The 24,327-nt window shown below is 41.8% G+C and overlaps 1 protein-coding gene across 6 annotated transcripts in view; it reads left to right on the top strand.

The window, feature by feature from the left end:
* Thada (THADA armadillo repeat containing) overlaps positions 1 to 24,327 on the top strand; it is a 293,342-nt gene that overhangs the window by 105,968 nt on the left and 163,047 nt on the right. For 5 of the 6 annotated variants that reach the window (XM_027417926.2, XM_027417928.2, XM_027417927.2 and 2 more), the window contains one exon: positions 21,609 to 21,698. The exons of the other annotated variant lie outside the window; for it this stretch is intronic. In XM_027417926.2, coding sequence (XP_027273727.1) covers positions 21,609 to 21,698 — 90 coding nt within the window. The remainder of the gene's footprint in view (positions 1 to 21,608; positions 21,699 to 24,327) is intronic. 6 annotated transcript variants of the gene reach the window in all.

Here is a 24,327-nt window from a genome sequence, read left to right as displayed (position 1 = left end):
AGTGTGTGAGAGAGAGTGTGTTGTGAGTGTGTGTTTGTATGTGAGAGTCTACGTCTGTGTGTGTGTGAGTGGTGAGTGTGTTTGTCTGTGTCTCTATATATGCTAACTATATATTGGTTCATTTTGTACCTTTCTTTTTTTGGCCTTTTCCATTTAATATGTTGTGTTTAATTAAACAATTTAGTGTTTGGTCCCTGAAAATTATGTGTTAACTTTCTCAGAATGCTTTGTAAATTTTTACGACAAACTTAAATTTTAATCATATTTTCAATGCTTTTATTTTATGTATTTTGAAAAGCTATCTGTACTGCAAGAACAACTGCGTTGTATTCTCTGGTCTGTTGGACTCTGGTATGTTGACCTTCATGATAATTTATACCAATATCTCTTTTCTTCCTTTCATCTCCTCTTCAAAGTAGGGAGGGAGGGGAAGAGGCCTGGGTGGCAGGGTCCAAGGCCAAAGAGCAATGGCTTGTAATCTGCAGAGAAGGAACAAAGTTAGATTTGTGGATGTGTTATCTCTGTTCTCACAGTGACTCCACTGAGCAGGCATGGCTATTCCCATCTTACAGAAACAGATGGGAGGATGCTCAGCCAGGGATGGGCAGATCAGCCCAGGCCACGATGTCAGTGAGCAGTTACTCCTCCACACCAACTGGTTCTCAGGCTTTGCTCTTTCTCCACATTGTGTTTCCTCATTATTGTCCCAGCAGAGAAGAAAAAACTTAGGGACATGGGTTCAGATTTTATTTCCTGGTGTAAAAGCAGCCTTTTCTAAAATAAAAATTTCACATGACTTGTAAAAATTGCCATTAGAATAGGCTTAAATATAGACAGATGTAATGCTTGAGCTGCCTTAGTTTTCTGGCATGTTGTTAGATTTGCCTGAACTCAGAGCATCTTGTTTTAATTATAGTTATTTAATGAGGATAGATGTTTTGCTAACATTTGTGAGCTTTACAGGTTTTAAGAATCTTGGAGTATTTCTGTACATAGGATACTTAGTGGGCAGTGTCTTTGCAAGGTTAGGTGATGATTCACTAAACTCCCGGTGGCCGTGAATCTGTTGAAAAGGTTAAGTAGACTGCATGGTGCTCTTGACATGCATGTGTCTCCTCTGTCAGGTTACAGTGAGGCCATGAAGTCAGAAAGACTCATACCGTGTGGTCAGCATTGTGACCGACTGTAAAGCACAATATGTAACAACTGACCCTCTGGAAGGACTTCTTGCCTCCCTAACCATTACTTTTGTTTCTTTGGAATCATAGCTGAATTGGGCTGAGGGTGAAAAAGAAAGAAAACTTTTAATTTTGTGCTTAGAATACATGCTCTTTAGATTCACGTGGTAGATCATTTGTGTGGGCAAGTCTAAACCAGAATAGAACTTAGCTTTTAATAAATACCCCTACACCATACTGCTTATTTAGGTGGCCTTGGTTTGGGTCCTTCTCTTGTTGGCCTGCTCTTTGGCCTTTGTTTGATACATTATAGCACTTAGTGTTTCTGTTTCTAACTGACAGAATTATTGTTTGCTTTGGGATGTGGAGCTGGGGGAGGGAGAGGAGAGGGAAGGAGGGAGGAGGGAGAGAGGGAGGGAGGGAGGGGAGAAGCCACCTCCATGTTGGATACATTAGGAAAGAAGTGCTCTAATGGTACGAGAAAGACTGAAAGTTAAAATTTACAGTCTGTAATAGTAGAAAGTAGAAGTTAAGAATGGAATTCATTGGAAGCAGATACAGAGATCAGGGACCGGAAGAAAACAGAACAAGTTGAGTTTTCCTTTGCGTCTTCCCTCCTGTCTTTTTTGAGCCAATATGACCTGAACTCGTGTTTCTCTTACCTCGGTCTCCTGAATGCTAGATTACCAGTGTGCCACCATGCCCTGCCCAGAATAAGAGTTTCAAAGCAGCAATGTGAACGTAAGAAAGTGTTGTAGGAATTTAAAAAATAGGATCATCCAAGGGAAATTGCCGACAGAAGGTAGAGTGTAACTCTGAGAGGTTGTACTGGAGAGGAGGTGGAGGGTGGGGAAGGATATGGGAGAGAAGAAAACGAGATTAATTATTTCAGTTGACTCAACATCCAATTTAAGAGTCCAGAGAGGAGAATAAAGTAAGGACAGGATAGTAAGACAGACATGGCACAAAAAAATCCCCCAGGACTGAGGAGCGAGAGTCCCTCCCACCACAGTGAGTGAAAGATAGTGCACACCAGGGTTCTGATGTTAGAGTTGATGATGGTGGTGGTGGGAAAACCACTAACAATTTACACACTGAGAAGGTCGAATTGCACAGCAGTAGCCTTAGAAACAATGGGGTGAGGCTAGAGAGATGATGGCTCAGCAGGTAAGAGCACTTGTTTTTGCAGAGGACCGGAGCTTGCTTCCCAATATCTTACAACCATCCATAACTCTGGTTCTTTAGGATCCTACACTCTTTTCTGACCAATGTGGGCATGCACATGGTGAACAGACATACAGACAGAACACATGAAAAAAATGTTTTTAATTAAAAAGAAATTAATGGTGCAATACCTTTAAAATTCTGAAGATACGTAATTCCATTTCTGTTTTTCTGTATTTTGCTAAAATTATTAACCAAGCTTGAAGATAAAACTGTGTGTTTGAATTAAGGACAAGGAAGATACTACCTTTTTTTTATTCTCCTACTGAGTGTATAAAAGCCAGTATAGCATCTAAATATCAATTAAAATAATTTGGCAAACAGTATTGTTCAACTGGCCTATATGTTTATCATTACTTCAGAACAGCAGAACATGGTATATGTGTGTATAAGATCTCTATAATGGACAGAATTTGGTATGTTTTACTATGTATTTCTTGCCTTTTTTAGCTGAGCAAATATTAATTGTAGTTAAGAGAAAAATTAGAGGACGAGAAAAGAGACCTGATTTATTCTTTCTTTTATTTAAAAACTAGGAAATACATGGTTTGCCTGTGTCCTCTCCTGGGTGCTGTGTTATGTGATATGAAGTGCACACACTGCCTCAGCCTCTGAGGGACTTGGGGTCTGGTTGTTTGGGGATGGATAGGATGGAACGGCATGTAATGGAATGACTCCAGTCAGGTGAAGAATGTTCAACGCCAGGCTCTGTGTGATCTAATGGGCAGGCTGCCTTGGAGCCTGGTAGATGGTTTTCTAGGATCCACAGAGGTGGCAGCCTGACTTAGAGCAAACACAAGACTCTAATCTCAGAATGTCTGATTTAATACATTTTATTTGCATTTAAACAGAAGCCAACCTGCTTCTCTCTGCCAGCTCCAGGAGCCTGGGGGTTAGGATTTTTTTATTGTTGTTTTGTTTGTTTTATAAATAATAACAATGATGAGCTAAACTTGTTCCAGATTATTTTTCTGGCTGCTCTAGAAACAAATGGCCAAGGTGTCCATAAATTTTCTTTTTCCAAGTCTGCCAAATAGTGGCTCTTCCTCTGCCTGGAGATCTACCGACCTATGGGAAATTGCTCCATGTTTTGGGCACTTGCAGGCAGGTGCTGAGTGGGAACGCACTTAACAGGTGTCTGAGGTAGACACGGCTAAGCAGGGACTTGCTTCATTCTCGGAAAGGAAAGCCACACTGTATAATGAGTATTCTGAATCTCCCTTCATTTAGTTGTTGGGAAAATATGTCAATGGGCATCACATCTCTCTAAGTGTGAACAGCATTGATGTAGAGTAGCATTTACTGCTATCTGGTTGGTGTTTAGTTTTGTTTTTCTTGGGAAATAAATCTTGGTCTGAAGTCTCCTGGGGAAAATGAAAGCATTGAGTCTGGATAAGAACAAATCCATGCTCCCTCTCCTTTTCTTGTTTAATTTGCACAAAAGTTGGAAGTTTGTGGGGAGACAAGGGAGGTCAGAGGTATTTTAGTGTGTTGGTAAAGTTCTCTTAATTTGAATACAGGAGAGACAGACGACTCACTGGACCAGATGGAATTATCTGTGGGCCAGTGATCTCTGGATATGCTTTGTAAGAGCAGATGAGTGGATTTTCACAGATTAGCTTGACTGCTAGCTTCCCTGCTCCTGTACCCTGTTTAGATCCAGTGGGTGGTCCTGGCTCCAAGTGTGAAGGAGGAAGCTCAGGTGGAGGGGGATCCTTTATCTGACTGGACTGGGCTGCCTGACAGTATAGAGAGATTGCTGTCTGACCAAACCCCAGGGACATGGCCTGTCTGGGTCACAGTCTGTCCTTGGCTTGCTAAGCAGCTGCCTGCTGTGTGGTAGAGGTAGCAGCCTAATAGAAAGCTGGTATGCCTAGTCCTGTACTTACACCCAACTTGTGTCTCCATCTTGGGAAGCTCACTTAATTCCCAATGGTTAATAATTCAGTTAGATATTCTTCAGGGCAGTTCTTAGTTCTAGCATGGCACTTGAATTCTGGGATTATGGTGGTCCCTTACCACCTGGGTGGTCTCAATGGCCCAGTACTGTCTTATTTATAGCCACCTATTTTTCTCCTAACTACTGTGTGTGTGGATACATTTTTTCATCCTTTTATTTTAAATTTATTTGTCTCCAGTCTAAAACAAGTCTCACAGATATCATATGAGGAGGATCATGTTTTTAAAGTCCATTCTGTTAGTGTATTGTCTTATCATTGGAGAATATAATCCCTTTATAGTTAAGGTCATTGCTAATGAGAAAGGACTTACATGTGTCATTTGGCTGTTTCCTACATAACTTAAGCTTTATCTCCTTCATTTCTTGCACTGCTGTCTCTTATGTTTAGTTGAATTGGGGGACTGGGGCCTTAAACTTTTACTTGGTTTTTTCCTAAAGATTTATTTTAGTTTATGTGTATGAATGCTTTGCCTGAAGATGTGTGTGTGCACCACTTTGTATGCTTGGTGCCCACTGAGACCAGAGAGGGCACAGGGTCCCTTGAAACGAGAGTTACAGAAGAGTGTAAGCTACCCTGTGGGTGCTGGGAACTGAACCCACATCCTCCGTAACAGTGGCAGGTGCCCTTAACTGGTTTGTTATACTGTGAATTTGAAAACTGTTTCCTCATTTGCTTTAGTTTCCTGTGATATTCTTTAGACACTTTGTTTGTAGTTACCATGCATGTTACACTTACTGTTCCAACATTATGTAATTTGAATCCATACAGTTCTGCTTCTGTGTAGCTCATTTCCATCTGCTTGTAGTTACTGATGTCACATGATGCTGTAGGGCCACATACACTGTATGTCGAAAAACATGTGTTTTTAAAAACTATTTTTTATATTAATCTCATTATCCAAAAAAACTAAATGTGAAGTTCCAAGCCAAAGTTATAATAATAATGGCTTTAAACTAATAGTATCTTCGTTTCTTTGTTTTTGGTTCTTTCAAAACAGGGTCTTACTATGTAGCTCTGGCTATCCTGGAACTCATGTTGTAGACAAGGCTGGCCTGGAACTCACAGAGATCCCCTTGCATGCTGGGAATAAAGGTGTGCACCACTATACCTGGCTGCTTTTCCTTTCTTAATGCACTGGTGTAACTTGGTGCCAGGATGTAACTCAGCCAGTCGAGTGCTTCTTTTGAGTGAACAAACCCTGGGTCCAATTCCAGCATTGCATAAACTGGGGTGGTGGCTCACAACTACATTCCCAGCACTTGGGAAGTGGAGGGAGGAGGGTCAGGGATTCAAATCATCCCTGGCTACATGTGACCACCTCTTTTTTTTATTTCTAGTTTTTTATTTTTTATATGTATTTGAATTACAAACAAGATTGAATTACATGACAATCCCAGTTCCCTTCACCCTCCCTTCCTCCTCTACCACACCCCAACTAAAATCCTACCTATCATATGTCCTTTCTTCTAATCTACACCTGACTCAAAATTTCTGCTTCCTCCTTCCTTTTCTTCCCTTCTCACTCTCGTAGCTTTCTCCCCGCTCTTCCCATGTTCTGGGGATGGAAGAGAGCTGGCAGTGGGAGCATGGCAGACAGTATGGGGGCAGTTGGAAGAAGGGGGAAATGATACAATTACAATCTCAAAAAAGAAGTATAAAAAAAAAAACTTTGAATTATAAAAGGAACCAAAATTGTGTGCCTGTTACACATCTCATTCTAAAGTGAAGAAAACTCAAATTGCAAAAATAAAGTCCTTGGGATATGGATATATATATATATATATATATATATATATATATATGTCATAAAGTTCACTAATATTCTCTTAATTGCCCATACACTTCCCTACCTGATGCTGGTATTTCCTCGTGTGACCTAAGGGCTTTTTGAGTGCCCTTTCATTTCAGCCTAGAGGGCACCTTCAGAGGTTCCTGCAAGACAATCAGGGTAGTAAGTTCACTTGGTTCTGATTTTTCTAGGACATCTATCATTCCCTTCCTTTTCTTGGTGACAGGATCTTGAGAGATATCCCCAGCTGGCCTTGAACTCAAAATCCTCTGTTTCCCACGTGTTGTGCAAGTACAGGCAAATGTCACCACCCGTAGCTCCCCTTGCTTTGCAGTCGTAGTTTTACTAACTTTGTGATTCCCCGTTGATGGCTTTGTTTTGGCTCCCACTCGCTTCCGGAACGGAACGTTGATGAGAGATCTGCTGGCAGTCTTGCTTAGGTTCTTGTGAGGTGGAGACCTGCTTCCTTTCACTGCTTCCTTTCGTTTTGATGATAACGTGTTTAAAGGATCTCACTTGGATCTCTCTCTCTCTCTCTCTCTCTCTCTCTCTCTCTCTCTCTCTCTCTCTCTCTCTCTCTCTCAGTAGAGCTTGTTGAGCTCTTTTATACAGATCCTCATCTTCCTTCAAATGGGAATTTGCATAATTTCCCTTAGATCCTATCTCTGCCCCTTCTCCTCCTTTAGAAACTGATGGTGTCTATGGTGGCCTCCTTGGTGGCATCCCACAGGCTCCCTAGGCTCTGTCAGCATTTCAGATATCTGTTTCTGTTCCTCAGGTGAAGTCTCTCAGTTGTCTTGCATCTACCTCGAGTATTCTACTTTTTCCCTCAGTGAAATTTCCACTTTAGGTATTCCCCTTTTCAGCTCTAGAATTTCTTCCCTTAATATGTTTAGGTTTTTCTCTCTGTGGTGATCTGAGTTTTGGTAAAACAGTGTTTTCTTGACTTTCTCCATGTCTTTTTTTTTTATTAGTTTTTAATTTAAATTAAAAACAATCTTATTTTACATATCAACCTCAGTTCCCTGTCCCTCCCATCCTCCCATCCTCCCACCTCCATATCTTTCTTTAATTCATCAAGCATCTTTAAGACAGTCAGTTTAAAGTCTTTGTCTAGCAAGTCCATGCCACTGGTCTTTGCTGGAGACAGTTTGTTGTATTTTTTCCCTTCTGTGATTGGGTGATTTTTCTCTTAGTTCAAAACTGCATGTTTTAGTCTAGTGTAAGTGCAGCACTTAGATTCTGCCTATGCCCAGGGGTATGGAATTGGGCTGGTATTTGGTTGTTGACGGCTGTGTCAGTACTAGGAATAAGCCCGAGGTAAACATGACCTCTTCTTGGGTCTTTTAAAGCATGAAGTGCCTCACTAGGTGTGTGGGCTTCCTAAGTATCTTTATAAATATGGATCCTTTTCTCCAAGTCTGGCTTTCAGAGGGCAGCAGCTGGAGCCAGGTTTAGATTCTTTGGACAGAAGCATTTCAGACCATATGCAAGCCCAGCGGGTGATCTGCTAAGGTGTAGTAAGTCTCTTAGATACCTGAAGAGAGGCAGAAAGGAGAAACCACAAGCCAAGAAATGTTGGCCACCATCAGAAGGTGTAAGAGATAAAGGTAGAATTTTCTCAGGGATCCTCCAAAGGGAACCTGCTGACATCAGTACTAATTTCAGTTTTCTAGCCTCCAGAACATAGTAATTTGACATAATAAAGTAACTTGTATGTTCCTTGTTACTGATTCTTTCCCACAGTCTAACTCAATGCCTTTAATTATAACACTTTTCTGTACAAAAAACCACCCCAAAAAATAGTGTCTAAAATAATAGCTTATAATTTCCTACAGTGTTAAGGGGTTGGCTGGATTCAGCCAGATATTTCTTTTATACCATGTACCATCATCTGAAATGACCTCAACTAGGGCTGGACAGGCCAAGATGACCTCACATTCGTATGTCCCGTTCTGGAACCAGGAACACATGCCGGGAGGCTGACAGGACTTCTCCAGCAGGGTAGTTAAGAGCATCGAGGGGGTGAGTACAGAAGTTGCCTTGCCTCTTATATTGCCACTTCTACCACTGTCTCCTCTGATCAAAGCAAGTCACAAGGCATTATGGAGGCAAGGATTTGGGAAGTAAACCCACATCTTGAAAGAAAGGAGAAACATACACTCAGGGGAAGGAGCCTGCTGCTTATCTGTGAACAGTCTAGCACAGACCACTTACAAAATGACCATGGAGTCAAACTTGAGTCTGAGAATTCTGAGATGAAAGACTTGCCAGGCTTGGCAAAAGTGCCTTTACCTGTTGAGCCATCTCTAGCCCAAGAAACATTTTCTAAGAAACATTCCTTATGAGAGAGAGAGGGAGGGGGCATATAAGCTGCTGAGATGGAAACTTGCATATAAGAGGAGTTTAAGAGAGGCATACTGACTCACCTCCTGGCAGTGAAATGAGAAATGTGTTCCCAAGCCTCTCCTGGACCAGTGGGAACAGGGGGGATGACTAGCAGCCAGAACACTTCAGAACCAAGACTTCTCTCTCCCTGGATAGAGTATTCAAATAGCCAGTTTAGCAACTTCGGAACTGCCCACCTCCATAGCAGCTTCTGAAAGGGAAGGGTTAGCAAGCCCTTGGCAAGTCTAGGAAACTGGCAGCTGTCTCCAGAGGACTAGAAGGGAAGGCAGAGAGCAGAGAGAAGGGAAGGAGTTGTGATCTGTGTTAGCACTTCATAGAGGTCCTGGGGCCCATGGCTTTCCTTTGTCCTGTTAGAACCACTCCAGGGATCACAAAGGCTTGGGGTTTTTGTTTTGGGGGTTCTGAGGGTCAAGCCCAGTCCCTTCAACTCACTACACAGCCATGCTGTCAGTTCCACCCCTGTCCATGGGTTTGAATTTTAAACTGTGACTCTGGAACTGCTGATAACAGCCTTTCTTATTTTTTTCTTTGTTGTTGTTTAGATGAGATGTAGGTAGGACATGATTCTCTCAAACTTGATGATCCATCTGTCTCAACCTCCTGAATGCTGGGATTATAGGCATGCAACAGCCATTACACCAGGCTCGTTTCTTTCTAATTGTCACACTCATTCATGCACTGACCTTTACCACTGTAGGATATGTGCTGCTGCCAACCCAGTTAGGGTTGGGGCGAAGCTTCCAAGAATAGAGTCAAAGATGGTCTGGTGGGGTTCCAAGTCCAGATTTCTTTTTAATGAGTTGTTTCTGTTTTATTAGTTTCATTTGATGATATCCTTTTAATTCATGTGTGTGCTTTGTCGTCTTTGTAGGCCTGTTTCCATTTGGGGACATTGTTTTTCTTAAGATGAGCTTGCCGTTTTATCAGCAATCATGTGGCAAGGAGACCGGCCCTTAGCTAAATTTCTCTCCTCTGGGCTGGTTTTATTGGCCAGAATGGAGGGAGCAGCCCCATTTTAATAGTTTATTGGGTTCCCATTTGAAACACCAACTGCAAACCTCCAGGTTTTTGCCTTCAGCATTTATTTCCATATAACAACAGAGTTTATGGTGTTTGCTCCATGGCCTGTGAATAAGGCCTGTTTTTCAAGGCTGGGCACAGCCTCCACCTTTGCTGCCATTTCCTACGCAGCTCCTCAGGCCTGCATGCTTTTGCTTGCCCCTGCTCACTTTTCTCTTTAGTCCTTTGTGCCTTTGCTCTGTTGATCCCTCTTCTGAGATGACTGAGAATGATGTGAGCTTCGTGGATGGGGCTCTTGTGGGATAACTTCATTGTCGTGCATACATGTGTAACTAAAAGCCTTTTTTCATTGCATAATTGTTTGCATAGGGATGCCTTTGTTAAAGCTCCAACACATAAACTTGTGGCATTTTAGCTTTTCCTGTATGTGGCAAATCTTAAGGACAGTTTCCAAGAGACTGGAGCTTAATTTAAGTGAAATATTTGTGGGAAACATGCATGTGGGGAAGGCAACTTTGGGGAATCAGTTCTTACTCCATGTTCTTTTGGGACTGGTCTGTCTTGTTTCTGCAGTGTATACTCGAGGCTAACTGACTCATTAGGTTCCAGGTGTTTTCCTGTCTCTGTCTCCCATCTCATGGTATAGTTCTGGGATTGCAGATATTAAGTTCTTGCATCCAGCTTTATGTGTGGGTTCTGGACATCAAACTCTGGTCATCAGGCTTGCACAACAAGTGCTTTCACCCAGTGAGCTATCTCAGTGTGTGTGTGTGTGTGTGTGTGTGTGTGTGTGTGTGTGTGTGTGTGTGTGTGTGAGAGAGAGAGAGAGAGAGAGAGAGAGAGAGAGAGAGACTGACTGTGACTGTGTGTGTATGTGGGCATATGTGTGTGAGTCTCTCTGTGTGTATAGCTGTGTGTGTGACGCTGTGTGTTTGCACGCACACGTGTGTGTGTGTGTGTGTGTGTGTGTGTGTGTGTGTGTGTGTGTTCACGCGCGTGCACACAGGAACCCAGGGAAGTCAGAGGCATCTGAGATTTCCTGAAGCTAGAGTAATAGGTGCTGGTGACTGGTTGATGTGGGTATTGGGAACCTAATCTGGGTCTTTAAGAACAATACATATTCTTACAGGAATTTATAATTTTTAAAGTTTTTATCTATGTGTGTAAGTATGTGGGTGCCCTCTTAGGTCAGCTATAGTTACAGGCAGTTGTAAACTGGATGCTGGGAACTGATCTCAGGTCCTCTGGGAGAGCAGCAATGGCTCTTAACCTCAGGCCAAGGTTTTCAAAGCTGTTAAATGTTGGGCTGGATTCAGAGTATACCAAGTGGCCTGAGCTGGTGTGCTTTCCCAGAATTCAGGGCTGGAACTATAGCATTACTGTGATTAGATATGGAATGTGCAGACAGACAAAGTCACATACAGACATGGCTAGAGTAAAAATCACTGTCCTGGTTAGTGCCGTGAAGGAACTTCTAAACTCGGGGAGAGACCCAAGTGTATCACACAGTGGCTTCAGATGGACAAAGGAGTGTGTTCTGTTGTGTTTGAGACAAGGTTCTACTCTGTAGCCTAGACTGGCCTTAAATTCATGATCACCCTGCCTCCATCTCCCATATGCTGGAATTACACAAGTGTGTCAGCATACCTGGCTGAAACAATCCTTGACATATCTGTAAGTGCAAAAAAAAGCAGATCATAGAAAGATATATAAGGAGAGAATTATAGATTAATTAATAAACACTTAAGACTGGTGACTAAGCTTGGGGTGTTGAGTTTATGTTTTAGATTTTTCTATGGTGTTTTATTATATGAGTTTTTATCCACAAAGAAAGTAGGGCTAGGCAGACGTGTGGAATGAACACTTTAATCCTAGCACTTGGGAGGCAGAGTCTGGCAGGTCTCTGTGAACTTGATGCTAACTTGGTTTACATAGTGAGTTCCAGGCTAGTCAGGGCTACATTGTGGTCCCTGCTCCAACAAACAAAAAGTAAGGATAGGTAGGGGCTATAGAGAAGGTTCATAGCAGTTAGAAGCCCTTGCTGCCTTTGCAGAGAACCTGGGTCCAGTCCCCAGCACCCACATGGAAGTTCACAGCTACCCGCAACTCTAGTTCCAGGGAATCCAACACCCTCTTCTGACCTCCTTGGGCTACTTTAATGTACATGGTGCACTTGAAATCATCTGTGCAAACATAGATATGCATAAACAAATACTCTTTACTCTTTTTTTAAAAAAGAAGTTAGGCTAGCATAATTTTAATTATTAATTTAATTTATTATTTAATTATTTAAACTAATTGGTACCAAGCAGACCTTTCCATCACTTATTAAACCTCTGCTGCCTTTCTGCTTTGTTCCAAATGTTGACCAGGCTCTGTGGAGTCAGCACTGCACAGATCAGGTGGACAAGTTCTGCTTGATTCCCTTTACCATAGAGTGGTGGTAGAGAGGCAGAGTTCTGCATGTGACTTCTGTGTTAGCCTAGGGGCCTATGGGTGGGGGCAAAACAGATGCCTTACACTTGTACATTCTTTGCCTGGGTTGTGAATTTAATTGATATATAACAGATTAACAGTTAAACAAATATTTAAGGATTGGAGGATATCTCGTGGGTTAAGCACATGTCCATAAAGCTGGTCACAGTAGGAAGTGGAGACAGGAGAAGAGCCTGGAAGCTCATGGGCCACCTAGCCAGACATACTAGCTACAAATAATAAAAGACTCTATCTCAAGCAAGGTGGAAGGCAAGGACAAACACCTGAGTTGTCCTCTGACCTCCACACATGTGCAGCGGCATGCATACACACAAGAGTCCTGCCATGTATTGGACTTGAAGGAGAACCAGATGATTGACACTAAATTTTTTTTAACTTTTCAACTTTTTTATTTGAATTAGAAACAGGATTTATTTACATGACAATCCCAGTTCCCTTCTCCCACCCGTCCTCCCCTACCACCACCACCCCAGCTAAAATCCTATCTATCACATATCCTTTCTGCTCCCCCTGGATGGTAAGACCTTCCTTAGGGTGTCATCAGAGTCTATTTGATCCTTTGGGATAGGGCCTAGGCCCACCCCCATGTGTCTTGGCTCAGGGAGTATTCCTGTATTTGGAATGGGCTCCCAAAGTCCACACCTATGCTAGGGATAAGTACTGAACTTCTATAGGAGGTCCCATAGATTTCCGAGGTTTCCTCACAGAAACCCATGTTCCTGGGGTCTGGATCAGTTCCAGGCTGGTATCCAGCTATCAGTCTGGGGAGCAAGAGTTCCCCAATGTTCATTTCAGCTGTTTCTGTGGGTTTCACCAACCTGGTCTGGACCCCTTTGCTCTTCACTCATCCTTCTCTGAATCTGGGTTTCAGTTCAGTTCAGTGATTAGTTGTGGGTGTCTGCTTCTACTTCCACCAGCTGCTGGATGAAGGCTATAGGATGGCATCTAAGTTAGTCATCAGTCTCATTGTCAGGGAAGGGCATTTAAGGTAGCTTCTCCTCTGTTGCTGAGATAGTTAGCTGGTGTCAACTTTGTAGATCTCCAGACATTTCCCTAGTGCCTGATTTCTCTGTAAACCTAAAATGTCTCCCTCTATTATGATATCTCCATTCTTGTTATCTTCTATTCATCCCCTGACTCAACCTTTCTGCTCCCTCATGTCCTCTGCATCCCTCCTCTTCTCCCCTTCTCATTCTCCTAGCTCCCTCCCCCCTCTTCCCGTGTTCCCACTTTGCTCAGCACATCTTGACCCTTTCGCCTTCTCTAGAGGACCATGTATGTCTCTCTCAGGGTCCTCCTTGCTTATTAGCTTCTTTGGCAGTGTGGATTACTAGTATCAATGTGTAGAGACACTTCTTTATATCTACAAATAGGAACAGAGTCATGGAGGTTTGAAGTAAGGTGGCTGAGGTATTTCTATGGTGAATGAAGTTGGCCACAGTTCACAAATCAGCTTGTTTCTTCCCTATATATATAGTGTCACCAATGTAGATTTCATTTATAGATGTAAATGTTGGAGTCAGAGTTTTTGGTATCTACCCCCTGTGACTTGTTTCCCAGAATAGCCAGGCCAAAAATATGCCTATGAAGTCTATTTTGAAGTGTCATATTTGGTGTCCTGTGGTCATATTTTGGGGAAGTTTTGCCCAAAGCCCTAACAGATATCTCCTTGGTTGGCCGACATGCCTTACCTGCTGAGACCAAGATTAGCACCATCTTGCACAGGGGAGTTAAAGCTGCTGTGCTGTCTCCTTTACCCTGACTTGTTTGGGTCTGCCTATCCGACTCACAACCCAGAGCTGTCCTTTCCCTCTCTAGGAGGCTGTGCTGGTGGTGGTTCAGTTTTTTTTTTTTTTTTCTCTCTCTTCTTTTTTTCCTTTCCTTTCTATTGTCTAGGAAGGTTGCCTGGCTAGTTTTGAGCACATAGATAAACAAATTTGAAATACCTTGTCTGTCTCTGAAGAATTTACCCTGAGGGCTTCTTAGAACGGTGGAGGTAATATCAGCCTGTTTGCTTGTTGGGGTGAACTAGAATTGAACTGTTTGTAAGCCCATGAGATAAGCCTTATCTGTTTGTGTGGAAGAAATGTCAATTCCTCACAGGGAGTCTCAGTTTGCTAACAGAACTGCCATTTCTGAATTGACAGGGAGAACTTGGTGGGATTACTTTCTTGCTGTTTTGTTCCTGACTCGTTTTTCCTCTGTCTGTCTATTCCTTTGCTTTTCACACTCAGTAACTGTTTCTTGCAGTTCTTACTTGTTTTTGAGATGTTCAGCTCTTTGTTTACTTGGGTTTTTGGTGCTAGAGCTGGAGCTCGGGGCCCACATGCTAGTCAAGTAGTGCGTTAGAAGTGGGCTACAGTTCCAGCCCCTGCAGCTGTTCATTGGGTACCAGCTGAAAGCTGGGCATCATACTTGGTGTCTGAGATGCAGTGGGAAAAAGAAGACAGCTTTAGTCTCTGCCTGGGGAAACAGTATATTCTGGCCAAAGAACCAGGTAAACAAACAGGAAGTTGTATGGGTGACTTGCTGTAAGTGGTATGATGGCGACAGCATGGGTTGTAGTGTAGAACCAAGAAAATATACCTTACCCAGATTCTTGGGTGTGGATATGTTTGTTTATTTTAAAGTCTGTGTATAGCATTTGTGCCATGATACCCCATATTTGGAGGTCAGGTGACAGTATGTGGAGGAGCTTGGTTCTCCCCTCGTGCGGGTCCTTGTCATTGAACTCAGTCACTAGGCCTGGCAGCAAGCAACTTGACTTGTTGAACCATCTTGCTAGCCCCACAAGAGTTCATGAACGGAGATTTTGTGGGTATTACCCTTTGAAGGGAATCAAGTAATGGGACCCTGAGTCAGTTCTCATAAGAGCAAATTGTTCTAAGAATAACAAAGTGTCTTAACAATGGTTTCTTTTGCTATAATAAAACACCATGACCAAAAAACAACTTGGGGAGAAAAATATTTATTTCAGCTTACTTCCACATTACAGTCCATCACTGAGGAAGTCAGGACAGGAACTCAAACAGGACAGGAACCTGGAGGCGGGAACTGATGGAAAGGCCATGGAGGAGTGCTGCTAACTGGCTTGCTCCTCATGGTTTACTCAGCCTGGTTTCTTCCAGGCTAGGGGTGGCATTACCAATAGTGATCCCTACATCAGTCATCAATCAAGAAAATGTACCACAGACTTGCCCACATGCTAGTCTCATGGGAGTATTTTCTCAGTTGAGGTTTCCTCTTCCAAAATGACTCTAGCTTATGTCAGGTTGACATAACACTAGCCAGCACACCCTGATTTATGATTTGTTCTCTGGCTTCTTGTCTGATTACATTTTTTCCTTCTATACACCTATTGATGTGATACTATCTGCCTTGATGTCCTTACCAGAACAAAGCTGATGCTGGTACCATACCGTTGGACCTACTGGATTGTGAACAAAAATAAACTTGTTTTCTTTGTGTAGCTACCCAACCTCAGGAATTGTGTTACAGCTAATGTAAAACTGCCTTGCACTGGCTATATTAGGAAAGATGTCCTAGAAAAGGCTTGCCTCAGTTGAAAACAGAAGATTCATCTGGAGTTAGCGTGGAAAAAAAAAGTGGTAACATGGGGGACATATTCCCAGTAAGAATACATTTGTCACAATATGGAGGCTAGACAGAAAATAGAATGTTGATGGCACTAAAAGACATTCTATATGATTATAAAGATGGAAAAGAAAGAAATGTCTAGAAAAGTAAGTCAGCCATCAGGCTAATGAATTTAATTTTTATTTTACCTCCAAGAAATCAGTAGGGAACAATTAATCTTGTATAGTTATTTGCCACTTTGATGAGAAATACACAGTGACATGATCTTTTCATTACATAGCAAATGAGAGATAAGCCTGTTGTGTTCCAGGATTTATTGTGGTCTACAGTGGTGTCATGGTTTTGGCCTTTTAAAATAAGCTTCTAACACAGACCTGTACATGATCCCAAAGCCTTTGACCTAAGCCATGTAGTAAGGCATGATTCTAAGTGGTGATTCCTCACCCAGTATGTTCATGAAAACCAAGATAGTCATGGCCATTCGGAGGCTAGGATAGCATGGCATCAGCCACCTGGGATCCAAGCTGCTAGAAGTTGCTTGGCATAACTTGAATCAGAAGTGAATGAGTGAATTAGGCATCTCAGATTATCGCTTTATTCTCTCATCCCCTCTCTCTTGAGGCTCTGTTTCATTATGCATAAGAATTGTCAATATTATATACCCTTCAGGTACACTTTATAAGCATTTAGCACTGTTGTTAGGTACTTTAGGTTCGTGGCAAGTTGTGGGAATACTTCCTGGCAAGTATATAGAGCTCGGTAGCCATTGGAACCCTGGCTGTATAGGTGAGCTACATGAGAAACTGTATTTTCTTAGAGTAAGGCTATTAAGAATTTTAGACAAGAACACCTGTTTCCTCAGAATCAAATATCTCTTTAGAAAATAACTTTTTTGTTTGTTTGTTTGTTTGTTTGTTTTTGAGACAGTGTTTCTCTGTGTAACTTTGGAGCCTATCCTGGCACTGGCTCTGGAGACCAGGCTGGCCTCGAACTCACAGAGATCCTCCTGCCTCTGCCTCTCGAGTGCTGGGATTAAAGGTGTGCACCACCAACACCCGCCTAGAAAATAACTTTTGATTTTATAGCACCTGATAGTCACACTGATACTTATGGGCCTGTAGCATCTAGAATGACAGCAGCAGTAGCAAAACAGTGAACCATCTCTATTTGGGATCTTCATCCATGAACTCAACCAACCATGGAAGAAGAAACATGTATGTTCTGAACTGATCAGCCTTCCATTGTTACATTATTCCCTAGGTAGTGCAGTCGATCAGTATGTGTGAAGCGTTTGTATTGTGTGGGTATGACAAGTGTTATAGACTTAAAGGATGCTATTGTGTGGTTATGACAGTATTGTTACAGACTTAAAAGAATGCTACACCACTGTGTGAGTAGCCATAAACTCTCCTATCTGCAGGAGCCAGCCCCTCCTCCCATACTGAGAAACAGCTGTGTGTTTTTAAAAAGATATAATAAAACAAACTACTCAACTCTGAGGAACAAAACAATTAGTTAAAATATTCACAAAATGTTTAACTTTAAGGTAATGTATCATATACCTCCAGGATAGACTGGCTAGTAAATATTTTCTAAGATAACTGAATGAGGTAATTTGCTGTTTGGAACAATTAGCTTCAATTCAATTAAAATAATGCCTTTAATCATAGAGTAGTAAGTAGTTCAGCAGCCCTTTTATCTGGCAACATTATGGACAACAGAGCCCAGTTATCTATGAGGACAGCGTTCAGATCAGAATCACATGGTCTGTATAAATGAGACTGCTTGTCTCTGTAACTCACCTATGAGATATCAGACCACTAGGGAATGGCTGACTGCCTTGGCAATTACTAACTAGTTCCCCTGCAGGACGAAGGTGCTGCTTTTTGTGTATTAGTCAAGTGGAGAGATGCGTATGGACAGATGTACTGACATTTCCTCCTGTGATTGTTTAATAGGTCTGTCCATTTTGTGATGGTGTGTTTCCTTTTATTTATTGGTTCCCTGCAGTTGTTCATATATTCTGGTTATCAATTGGGCAGTCCTTAGATATAGTCATTAGTTTTCTCCCATTTGTAACTTGTATTCTTGTCTTGAATTTAAAACATTTTATTATTAAAATTTTCAATGTATTTAATGAGAATTGTCACCCGTTACATCCATTACTTAGCTTTAGTTGTTGTCAGCATTTTGCCAATCTTAGTTCCTTCATTTCTTACTTTCCTAGAGCTTGTAAATAACATGTCATTTTTCCTGTAAATCCATGGCTAAAGGAATTTAAGAAGGAATACCACTGTGTTATTACCACATCTAACAAAGTTAATTTCTCATTTATGCAAACTTCCCTTAATGTTTTACAAGTTTTTCTGTATTTGATTTATTAGATCCGGGAACCAGGCAGCTTCTACACATTACAATTAGTCTACTTTTGCTCATTTCCTTAAATGTTTTAGTCTTGACATTCTCTTTAGTTTGCAACACTTTATATTCTTCTGCTGAAATTGATTAATTACTAGAAGCTGGCTTCCTATGCAGTATCTAAAATTCTGAGTGTTCTTGCAGTATTGTTTAGCTTGTTCTATTGGGCCTCCATATTTTTAGTAAAATGGCATTAGAAATACAAACTTGGTTACATTTAGATTAACTTTTACTTTTTTTTTTTTTTTTTTTTTTGGAGACGGTTTTTTCTAGGTAGCTTTGGCTGTCTGGAACTTGCTTTGTAGACCAGGCTGGCCTTGAACTCACAGAGATCCAAGCCTGGCCATCCTAGTGCTGGGGTTAAAAGCGTGTGCCACCACTGCCTGGCTTAGATTAATTTTTCTTTAGTTAGAATATGTTATAGGTGATGATATGGGTGGTGTGTGTGTGTGTGTGTGTGTGTGTGTGTGTGTGTGTGTGTGTGTGTGTGTGTGTGTGTTCTCACCCTCCTTCATCATCATTGTTTTTTGAGACAGGGTCTTAACTTCCGTCCCATGCTGCTTTCTTTTAGTGGTGGTGGTGTTTTTAAGATGGGATATCATGAATTCTAAGCTGGCCTTGAACTCCCCATGTAGCCAAGCATTGCCTTGAAGTTCTTATCTTTCTACATCCACTTCCTGAGTGCTGGGATTACAGGCATGTACCAAAACCTGAAGTTGTATGTGGTGCTGGGTATCAAACCCAGCTTCAAGCATACTAGGTAAGGATGGTACAGCTGAGCCACACCCCCTGCTCTAACTCTTATTTCTGGATTAATACCCAAGGCCACATGGAAAGGCAGTGAAGGAACCACAGAGCCTTGGGTTTACCAGACATATGATGCTGATTAGGTCTCAGATGCTAGTGGCTGCAGCTAATACTAATAATACTGAAGTTTGCATCCATTTCATTGATGCAATTTAAATCAATTAAATGATTTATTAGACAAATACATGAATTTAGTCCTAATTTGTCAGGGTTGACAGCAGGAGACTTCATGGGAAAATTGTCCAAAAGTCAAGACTGTAAAAAAAAAAAATCTCTATTGTTTCATATTTTTCTTTATGGCTGTTTTTAGCCCTTAGATACAGTAGAATTTAATTTTGCATATATCAGGAGGGTAAGATTCGGGTTTCAGTAAATTTCTGTACCATTATTGATTTGTTTATTTACTTATTTGATGTTTTGGAATTCATTCTTGTTTGTGGAAATGTAATATGTAGCCCAAGCTGGCCCTGAATTTCCTGTGTAGCTAAGCGGTTCTGATATCTTGTAACCTGAATGGATGAGTTCCCAACCTTGTACTTTACTCGTAGCCTGTGGTGTGTCATATGTACTTTAGAATCTGTCTCATCACTTACACACGGGGCAGGGAGGACAGACAGACAGGGACACAGGGTTTTTATTAGAATTATAGTGCCTTTGTACAGATTGGGAGTTTAATCTTTGTAATATTAAATGTTTGGCTCTGTGCAAATGTGTCTCCCTCTTTCTATAAGGAGCATCTTCTTATTAAAAATGTGACGGGGCAGGAAAGATGGCTCTGTGGGACCTAAAGGCCTGAGACCCACATGGTAGAAGGAAATGAAGAAAGAAAGGAAGGGAGGGAGAAAAAAAGAAAGGAGAGCAGGCCCTGAGCAGAAGTGTGTTTGAGGTGGATCCAGATCATAGACTTTGGTGTGAAAGGCCAAACTGTAAAGCCTTCAGACAACCATGTTACTCTGAAGGAGGCAGAGATTTCTTAGAAAGGAAAACTGAGAAATTAATGGACTTCATCAAATATTTAAAATTTTTCTCATCTAAAGACATTATTAAGAAAATAAGCTGACTCAATAGAAAAGTGTTCATGTTGTGTGTGACAAAGGAAAAAGTGTTTTCAAAATGGGTAAACATATTTGAATAGAAGGCCACACGATGGCTAAAGCATAGAAAGATTGTTCAACGTCATCAGTCATCCAGGATATGGAAATCAAAATCACAGATATCAGAGTTTGACTAAAGTGAAAAACAAGATAAAAGCCATCTGCAAGTACTGGAAGTGGTGGGGACACCAAAGCTTTACTTCCTGTGGTTGGAGTATAAAGTCTTGGAGCTGTTTGGGAAACATTTCCTAAATGCTAAGCATATCTCACACTTATTCTCAGATGTTCACCCAGAGAAATGGAAAAAATCAAGAAAAACCTTGTTTGAGAATGTCAGGACAGTATTGTATTCAGAATAACTCCCACAAACAAAAGGTACCCATGTCTGCTGAAAGAATGAATTACAAACTCCAAATTTACATAATGGAAATCTAGTTAGCAGAAAAGGGGTCACACTGCTGCTGCAGCCAGTATCGTGGACAAATCTCAGAAACTTTATGCCAAGTGAGAAAAGCCAGACCACAAAATTATAAAATGTACTGCTACATTTGTGAAAGTTTAAAATAGATGAAACTAAACTGTGGCATAGAAATTCAAATCCGTGGTTGCCTGGGCAGGCAGGAGCTGGCTGTGGAAGGAGCTGTATGGAAAATCATGAGTCTTGATGGGAGTCAGTTCTCGTGGTATATGTGTGAGCCGACTTGCAACACAAGATCAGAGCAGTTTGCAAAATGCTTCAGTTTAACCAACTTTGGCATGAATCTTCATTAATAGGAGCATATTCTAGAGTTGAAACAGTGAACAGGTTATGAGTATTTCTTTATAGTTAAGCCTTTTCTCCAATTTCTTTAACAGATAGGCCCTTTTCCTCAATGATTTACTAAGTTTGGGCTTTTTGGCCTACTGTGTGTACAGTCAGAGGAACTGTTGTTAGCACCCTTTCTGAGTTCGAGTAGTTTCTGTAAGTTTGGGAAAGATAACCCTTATAGGCATCAGCTAGAGCAGCCCCCATAGAAGCTCACTCACCGAGCCCTGCTTCCTGTTGGCTCTCAGTCATTTGTCATTATTATGTCCTATCAGATGCACTGTATCTGGAGACACTGCCATTGTCAAAATTAGAGAGAAGGATGTTGTGCTACTGAAATCCAGTGGGTAGAGACCTCAGAAACTGATAACCATCCTGCAGCACAAAGGACACCCCCACCTCTGAAGAAAAATTGCCTGGTCCAAAATGGTGCATGTGGTACCAAGGTTAGGAGACCTTGTTTTAGGCCTCTCCTTGTCACTGAAGCCGAGTAAGTCTGTCAGGTGTTGACGGTAGTCGGTTCAAATCAGTTGTACAGTCTTGGTGTGTTCACATTATGTACCTCTTCCCTGAATGAATATCAAATATTTGTAAGTATACGTCCTCTTAATTAGGAGATAGGTCCGTGCATCAGAAGCACTTCCAACTATGCATTGCTTGTGTTGACTATTAAATGTAAGATGCTGTAGGTCTCCATTGAATAGCCAAACATGACATTACTTTTTCCTTCACAGGGGGAAGGTGGGGGCTTTCTTATCGAATCAGAGGACATCAAAGGAAATTGTTTCTTTTTTATTTCTTCCTCCACAGAATGACAGGAAGAGAGTTTTTCTCTCGCTTTCCAGAACTGTATCCCTTTCTTCTCAAACAATTGGAAACTGTAGCCAATACAGTGGACAGGTAAGGCAAGAACATACTGGGTGAAGTATATGTAGTCTCACAATAATGCTTGGACAGAGTGGCTTGTGCCTGTAATCCCAGCCCTCAGAAGATGGAGATAGGAGGATTGCCACCAGTTCAAGGCTAGGCTGGGCTATATAGGGAAACCTTTCTCAAGAAAACAAATCCTGGGAGGGGAGGAGCTGTGGAAAGATGGCTCAGAAGTTAAGAGCACTATTTGGTCTTCCAGAGGACCTGGGTTCAGTTCCCTGCAGCCACATGGTAACTCACAGCTGTCTGTAACTCCACGTCCAGGGAGTCCAGTGCCGCCTTCTGGCCTCTGTCAGCAGCAGGTACAGTGAGGTCCACAGACATCTATACAGGCAAAACACCTGTACACATAAAATGAAATAATAAAATTAAAGACAAGCAGACTCTGCAGTAGATAAATGTCTCAGTGTGTTAAGGCTCTAGCTGGTAAACCCACAACATGAGCTTGATTTCCAGGACCTACATTGTGGAGGTAGAGAGCCAGCTCCTGAAACTGTCACCTGACTTCCCTAAGTGTGCTTTGTCACACATGCGGGCCTGCTCCATTGTTCCTGAATTTATAAATATAACCTGCTTAGTCTGTATGTTACTTGTATACGTATGTTTGGTATTGGATGAATAACTGGTGTGTTCTTTCCTTGGAATACTGTTTTTCCCTCCCAGTATCCCATAATTGCCTATATTTAGGAGTTCTCCCCTTCCACATTAGCATGTCTGTTGGTGTTCTTGTTTGGGTTAAGGTTAGGCAGCCAGATTGGCAAGACTTCTTGAGTATAGCTTTGACATATCTAGAAGATGCGACCCTACAGCAAATACAAGTTTAAAAATTAAAAACAAAGAAAAAATTAAAAACAAAGACCCAAACACCAAGCAAAGTGAAGGGGCTCAAGGCTCCACCTCTCCCTGAAGGTCTGTAGGTTGTGGTAACAGCCACTAGCGAGTACCCATACTCCTATAAATAACCCCTCACCCATGCTTCTCTCAGCAACTGTAATGAAACTCACTGGTCACCTAAGAAAAGCATGGAAATGGAGGGGGAGCCACAGGTAGGAGGGCATAAAAGAGGGTCAGAAATTTCATATGAAATTATCACCATGTATACTTAGTATGTCCTAGTACACAATATTCTTTGAAGCTTTTTTTTTAACTTCTGTGTCTGTCTGCATGTTAGTATGTACTTGCATGTGGGTGCCCACAGAGGCTAGAAGAGGGCATCAGATCACCTGGAGACATGGCTCAATGGTTAAGAGCACTTGCTGACCTTTCAGAACCCATGTTCCCAGCACCCATGTCAAGGGAACTCACAACTGCCTTTCACTCCAGGCCCTGGGAATCTGATACGCTCTTCTGGTCTGCATGGTTATATACATAGACACATACATGTATACATATATAGAGAGATGTACATAATTTTTTTTAAAATTTAGATGAAAAGAAATTTATTTTTCCATAAAGTGCTTGCCCTGGAAGCATGAAGACCTGTGTTCAACTTTACCAGTACCCATGTAAAGAGTTTGATATAGTGGCTTATGCACTTGTAATTCCAGTCCTAGGGATGTACTTGCTAACCAGCCATACTAACTTATTAGGTGCATCCCAGGACCCAGCGAGAGATCCTGTCTTGAAAGGCAAGGTGGGGTTGGCAAGATGGCTCAAACCCGATGACCTGGCTTTTGTGCCCCAAGCCCACATAAAGGAGGAAGGAGAACTCAGACTCATTAAGTCGTCCTCTGACTTTCATGTGCCAGGGCCTTTGTGTGTCCTCATCACATGCACAATAATCATAAATATCTTTTCATTTAAGTTTCAGAAGGACTAAGGTGAGTAATTCCTGAGGATTGACGTCCAAAGTTGACCTTTTGTTTAAACTCATGCATGCGCGCGTACACACACACACACACACACACACACACACACACACACACACACACACACACACACGCACACACACACACACGCACACGCGCGTGCGCTCACATACCCTTACACATTCACTCACATACACACATGAATTATTTCTTCCTCTTATTTTTTAAGATTTCTGTTAACATGCTAATAGATTCTTACTGTTTTGTATTACTGGACTGTTTCAGCTCACCACTGTGAAGCTACAGCAGTTTGCTGTAGCTACAGCAGTCACATGTGATCAGATGTGGGCCTACCTGAGCAAAAACGACCAATGATTTCAGAAATGTAAAACAGAGCCATTTAAGAGGGCTTTGAGTTCCCTCGGGATGGAGAGAAATGTTTTCATGTCCTCCTGTCTTGCTCTATAGCCAACAGTAGACTTTACTACAGACATCTTAGAACATGGACCTTTATTTATTCAGCAGTCTTTGTACTGGTGTGAACCCACATAGCTTGTCTTTAATGAGAAGTAATTCTATTGATGAAATTTACTTATGTTGGGATACATTTTCTCTAATTGCTAGTTTGTACAGGTAGGATTTTCTGGTTCTGGTGAGTAATGGCCTATTCATGCTTTCTCAAGCCCATCAGACATGACAAGCTTCACATTTCCTGCTCTGGATAGTACAGCCTGCTGGAGAGAGATTGGCTTTAGAGAGGATGTGTGCAGAAGCCTTGCTTTGCCGGAAGC

This window comes from Cricetulus griseus, chromosome 5 (genome assembly GCF_003668045.3).
Source record: "Cricetulus griseus strain 17A/GY chromosome 5, alternate assembly CriGri-PICRH-1.0, whole genome shotgun sequence".
NCBI lineage: Eukaryota > Metazoa > Chordata > Mammalia > Rodentia > Cricetidae > Cricetulus > Cricetulus griseus.
This window is presented reverse-complemented; position numbering and strand designations above follow the sequence as displayed.